Source organism: Oryza sativa, chromosome 12, assembly GCF_034140825.1.
Source record: "Oryza sativa Japonica Group chromosome 12, ASM3414082v1".
Lineage (NCBI taxonomy): Eukaryota > Viridiplantae > Streptophyta > Magnoliopsida > Poales > Poaceae > Oryza > Oryza sativa.
This window is the reverse complement of record NC_089046.1, coordinates 6,789,828-6,795,827: the sequence shown is the minus strand read 5'-3', so window position 1 is coordinate 6,795,827 and position 6,000 is coordinate 6,789,828. Positions and strand designations below refer to the sequence as shown.

The following is a 6,000-nucleotide window of genomic DNA, read 5'->3' as shown; positions in this document are numbered from 1 at the left end:
ACCTGCAGCAACTAAACATCTCTCGCACACATTGATACCTATACTGATTACAAACTGAGATATATCATAATGACGTACTACTGTTCATACTATCAACGTACTGATCTTAATTAGATCAAGTGCTGACTTAATCAACATGCCTCACACGAGTGGTCATATATAGATCACACACGCACAACCATATATACATTCAACATATATATAAACAATTAACCACATATACACACTACTCCTCAACTGTTGATTTTAAAACTTCATGTAAAAAAAAAATCTGATAACAAATTAAACCTGCAGGATCAATGAATTAACCCTAGCAGGGTTAGACTTTGGATGCACAATTATTTTTTACCGCGCTGCAACTTACATCAGACGCAACATAGACAATGCGTTTGTGCAGAACGTACAGTGCCCGAAGATACGACTACCCCATACTTAACTGATCAGTAGCTACAAATGCTGACACAGCTAGGTTAATTAGCTTAAGTTAATTACATTTTTTTAATTAACAACTAAAAAAATTAATAAATTTAACCCAGCTGATACCGTACGTACACTTGTGGTCAATGATCACATAAAATAACAACTAATTTAACTCAAACCCCTAGCAATTGGTCTCCCCTCTCCTTCTTAACCTTCTCACCCAATTAATGGATGGATTCTTTGATTCCACCATCACCCTTCTCCCCTACTAAACCCTCCACCCCCATGGATGCTCTCCTCTAGCTATAGCTTGTTCTAAGCTCTAGCCGCTGCCGTCGTGGCGTAGAGAGAGACATTTTGGCCGCAGCGAAAATCTGTTTTTCTAGTAGTTGCGCCGCCCCCATGGAGGCCAACTACCCCAAGTATGTCCTCTATGGGCTCCTCATCGTCGGCTCATGGCTGCTCTCCTGCCTCCTCCATTTCCAGGTCTTCCACCTCTCGCTCTTCCCCTACCCCTCCTACCTGCTGTCGCGCCGCGTCGTCCTCCCGCTGGCGCTCAACGCCAGATTCCTCCCTCCTCGGCCCGATGTTGCCGGCGACGACGATGGCGGCATCGTGAGGAGGCGCTCGTCGTCGCCGGCGAAGGCTGCGGCGGAGGCGTCGTGCGATGGGCGGTATGTGTATGTGCTGGAGGTGCCACGGCGGTTTCAGATGCTCACCGAGTGCGTCGAGGGGCCGAAGGTGTTCGACGACCCGTACCATGTCTGTGTCGTCATGTCCAACTCCGGCCTCGGCCCCGTCATCCCTCCCGCCGCCGCCGGCAACGCCACCGTCGACGGCGACATCATTCCCAACACCGGATGGTAAGGAACGCGTCGTGTCAGTCGCCTCGCCGTCGCCGTCGCCGTCGCCGGTTGGTGATCATCTTGGATTCCATGGATGCAGGTATAACACGGACCAGTACGCGCTGGAGGTGATCTTCCACAATCGGATGCGGCGGTACGAGTGCCTCACCAGCGACATGGCGGCGGCGACGGCGGTGTACGTGGCGTTCTACCCGGCGCTGGAGCTGAACCGGCACAAGTGCGGGTCGAGCGCCACGGAGAGGAACGAGCCGCCCAGGGAGTTCCTCCGGTGGCTGACGTCGCAGCCGTCGTGGGCGGCGCTCGGCGGGCGCGACCACTTCATGGTCGCCGCGCGCACCACGTGGATGTTCCGGCGGGGCGGCGCCGGCGACTCCCTCGGCTGCGGCAACGGCTTCCTCTCCCGGCCGGAGTCCGGCAACATGACGGTGCTCACCTACGAGTCCAACATCTGGGAGCGCCGCGACTTCGCCGTGCCGTACCCGAGCTACTTCCACCCGTCGTCGGCGCGCGAGGTGTCGGCGTGGCAGGCCACGGCGCGCGCCGCGCGCCGCCCATGGCTGTTCGCGTTCGCCGGCGCGCGCCGCGCCAACGGCACGCTCGCCATCCGCGACCACATCATCGACGAGTGCACCGCCTCGCCGCCGGGGCGGTGCGGCATGCTCGACTGCAGCCACGGCCTCGAGGGCAGCATCACCTGCCGCTCGCCGCGCCGCCTCGTCGCGCTCTTCGCCTCCGCCCGCTTCTGCCTCCAGCCTCCCGGCGACTCCTTCATGCGCCGCTCCTCCATCGACACCGTCCTCGCCGGCTGCATCCCGGTGTTCTTCCACGAGGCCTCCACGTTCAAGAAGCAGTACCAATGGCACGAGCGCGACGCCGACGCCGACAACGACAACGCCACCGTTGATCGCCGGCGATACTCCGTAGTCATCGACCCCGATGATGTCGTCGAAGGCCGGGTGCGCATCGAGGAGGTGTTGAGGAGGTTCAGCGACGACGAGGTGGCCGCCATGAGAGAGGAGGTGATCAGGATGATCCCTAGGTTCGTGTACAAGGACCCTAGGGTGAGATTCGAGGGCGACATGAGGGACGCCTTCGACATCACCTTCGACGAGATCATGGCGAGGATGAGGAGGATCAAGAATGGCGAGATCTTGGGATGGAAGCTAGATGGTGACGACGATGTGGTTGCAAAAGATTCATGACACAAGTGAAATGGAGATTTTTTTTTTGTGTTAATTAGTAGTGTTCGTTTTGTTAATTGTTGTGTTTTTTTGTTGATGTTAAATTGTCACTGTTGCCGTGTATGTTAGTGACATATAAATATAAATATAAATATATCAGTGCGTATATTGGCGGTATGATGAGCGAGAGAAAATTAGAATAAAAAAACAATCAACTAGATTGCTTTCAGTTTGTATATATGTAGATTTTATTAATTGTATCTTGTCAAGCGGCTGTGTGCCCAATATATCCTCAAGCTTTGAAGAAGAGAGGCTTTCAGTTTTACATATTAGTATAGCTTGAATGCAAATTACTTATATGGTTTGGCATTGGTATAAAATAAATAGCCAAATTTCCTGCACAAACTGCTAGGAGCTAGATCGATTAAAGTGTATTTGATATACAATTCTTCTTCTATTCCTATTATTTCAAAACAACTTTGTACATGTATATATATACACTAGAAAATGCCCGTGCATTGCAACGGGTGAATGTTATTTTAATCTTATTATTGTTATACGGTTTAGTGAAGGTGAAATTCAATATGGGAATTTGCTTTGATATATATTTTTCTAGAAAATCATGAGCTGCAATTAGGAGTCCGATCATCTCAAATTAGCATGCGAGTTTTTAAAGATATTTCTTATACGACTCATTTTGTATTCCAAAAATGAACGAACTTAAAACCCGACTTAAATATGGATCTATATTTCCAAAAGCGAATGGATTTAAAAACCGACTCATACACAGATGACGTACCAAAGTACCAGCAAAAATATCTTCAATTTTTATAATGGTAGAGAATTGTCAATTTACACTATATAATAATCTAGAACAACCAAATGCACATGATCAACAATAACATGGATTTTTTTTTCTCTCTCTATTAACATGGAAGTCTTTTAGACTTGGAGAGCAAACACAACGACAAATAGATAAAGGCTCGCAAACACGACGATAAGATAAGCACTCAAACATATATCGCGGTTATCAACCTATGCAAGACAGCTCAAATTGGTACAACTAGGTTGAGTTCAACATAATTTGATAAAATTTGAGTCATTACCTTGAATTTTGAGCGTTTATCATCAATTTGACCCAGTTCGATCCGTTCAAATTTCATAAACCCTATAGTAGATACTCCACGTGATTTAGTCAAGTAGGCGAGAACATTTCTCAGTTGGATGGATTAAAGCCAACAAACAGATTCCCTTACAACCTCAATTATGATTTTACCCAAGTGATCGAAGACCCTAGCATTGTATGCACCAATAAGACTAAAAATATACTACCTCCATTTGTTTTATAAAAAAGATGATGTTGTTGACTTTTAAAGTAACTTTTGATCTTTCACATTATTTATAAAATTCATGAAAATATGCAAGTATAAGTCATTCTTAAAGTTTATTTAATAATAAAACATGTCACAATAAAATAAATATAACATTTATATATTTTTTTTTAATAGAACGAATGGTTAAACATCATGTCAAAACTCAATGGCGTCTATTAGAAGAAGAAAAAAGAGAGTAGTGATAATTATTGATCCAATGTTTTGGGCAAAACTAGTTCCTAGGGTGTGTGACAAGAAAGGTGTGTGTAACAGTGCCAAACAAATGGCATGCATGTGCTGGGGAGACTTAGTAATAAATCCAACTCAATCAATGACTTGGAGTCAAAAGGAAAATAGATTTGAGTATTCAGAGTAGTCTGTATATAAGCAGGGCCAAGCTATTGTAGTGAAAGTTGTGGAACAAGCTAAGGGTGACTATATCTCATTTCATTTAATCATGAAGCTTTACAAATGTTAAGTAATACTGTACTAGTTTCTAACTTGATTCCTTTATGACTCCATTAATTGGAGGACTGTTATCAAGTCTGAGGTTACAGAAGGCCAACGTGCAAGATCAGGCTTACGTGCTATTAAGAATGTCATGTCATCATGCCAACAAGACAGATCAGATCACTCAACAAATGAGTGACTTAATTTTTTTCTTAATCAAAACATGACACTGTTTGGTAGGTGATTCTTGACGTGACGAATGGGCTCGGCATGCCAACCTACAATTGCATGACCCATCAACAACTTTTCATTGATTTTCATTCACTTCCACATCGCACGCTGAAGTACTGATGAACCTAGAGCACTCATATGATCATATCGTGTAGGTCGCTTTATTCTAAAGTGCTACTATTATTGCGGCTCACACTTTTTAAATTGATAAACAATTTTTTTAAGCAATTTCACGGTTCTTGAGGAGGTACCACCTTTTCTATAGTAAATTTGGTACTTCTTGATGTCTAAGTTGAGATACCAAATTTTACACTAAGTTTTTTTACCTTATGGTATCTTCTCAAATACCGTAGAATTGCTTTTTTTTTATAAAACCTTTCTTAGTCAATTTTTTTGGGCCAGAAGTTAAACCGTGAAGTATAAGGAAAAGCAAATCGATTTCTGAATGGGCCGGCCTGTTATGTAATTCATGGGTTGGGCCAGAAGGAATAGGTCCATTTTGCCTCCCTCATCTCTTGCGCTTGTGTGAATAACATCCCTCAACCGAAAGACAGGGTATAACGCCTCCTTCATCTCTGAAAACTAGAGCAAATCATTTCCCTCAGTGGTTTTGCTGGCGGTTTTGTCCGACGTGGCGTTGTTGACCCGTTGACAAGCTGACTCAGCGTGGTGGGACCCACATGTGAGTGTGTACCTCTCTCTCTCCCTTATCTCTCTCTCTCTCCCCCGGCCTTTGTTAGTGGTTGCCCGGCCTCGCCAACCACCGTGCCTGCGCAAGGTTGGCCCACTGCGCACGGTCGTCCGTAGCCGATCGCCGCGCCACCCGCCGCGTGCACTCTCCCGCATCACCGCCGCCGCACGGCTACCTCTCTCCGTCGCAACGCGCCACCAGCCGCCTTGTGCCCGACCCACGTCGACGAACTGCACCGGGGTGAAGGGAAAGGCCAGGGGAGGGAGAGATAAGGGAGAGAGAGAGCTACACACTAACATGTGGGTCCCACCACGCTGAGTCAGCTTGTCAACTGGGTTAACAACGCCACGTCGGACGAAACCGCCAGCAAAACCACCGAGGGAGGTGATTTGCTCTAGTTTTCAGAGATGAAGGAGGCGTTATACCCGGTTTTCCGGTTGAGAGATGTTATTCACGGAAGCGCAAGAGATGAGGGAGGCAAAATGGACTTATTCCGGGCCAAAAAGACCGGTTGTTTGGACAGATCAGGGGCATTTAAGTGAGGAACATACAGAACTACTGGGTGCAGTAATCCAAACTCCTGAAGCCAAATAAATCAGATGGATCATATATATATACGAGTTAATTTGTGAATTGAGAGCATTTGATTAATTCAGTCAGAGAAGCCAGCCTTGAATTAATTCTTTGAGAGAGAGATAGAAGGGGCTTATATGCTGTTGGAGAAATTGACCGCGACGACGCACACATGAGGGGTATTTGCCGCATCAGATTTTAGTATAGTTAAAGGA

At 46.3% G+C, this 6,000-nt stretch overlaps 1 protein-coding gene across 1 annotated transcript; it reads left to right on the top strand.

The window, feature by feature from the left end:
• Nucleotides 1-677: 677 nt before the first annotated feature.
• On the top strand, nucleotides 678-2,522 carry LOC9270663 (xyloglucan galactosyltransferase KATAMARI1 homolog). Its single transcript, XM_015763971.3, has 2 exons — nucleotides 678-1,283; nucleotides 1,366-2,522. Exons 1-2 carry the CDS (start codon nucleotides 823-825, stop codon nucleotides 2,486-2,488), a joined length of 1,584 nt encoding a protein of 527 aa, XP_015619457.1. The 5' UTR covers nucleotides 678-822; the 3' UTR covers nucleotides 2,489-2,522.
• The last annotated feature ends 3,478 nt before the right edge of the window (nucleotides 2,523-6,000 follow it).

Excerpts from the sequence above, each read along its gene's own strand:
- LOC9270663 (XM_015763971.3), top strand. The coding sequence starts at position 823 with ATGGAGGCCAACTACCCCAAGTATGTCCTCTATGGGCTCCTCATCGTC. Across the intron at positions 1,284-1,365 it reads ATCATTCCCAACACCGGATG|GTATAACACGGACCAGTACG; the intron begins GTAAGGAACGCG and ends CCATGGATGCAG.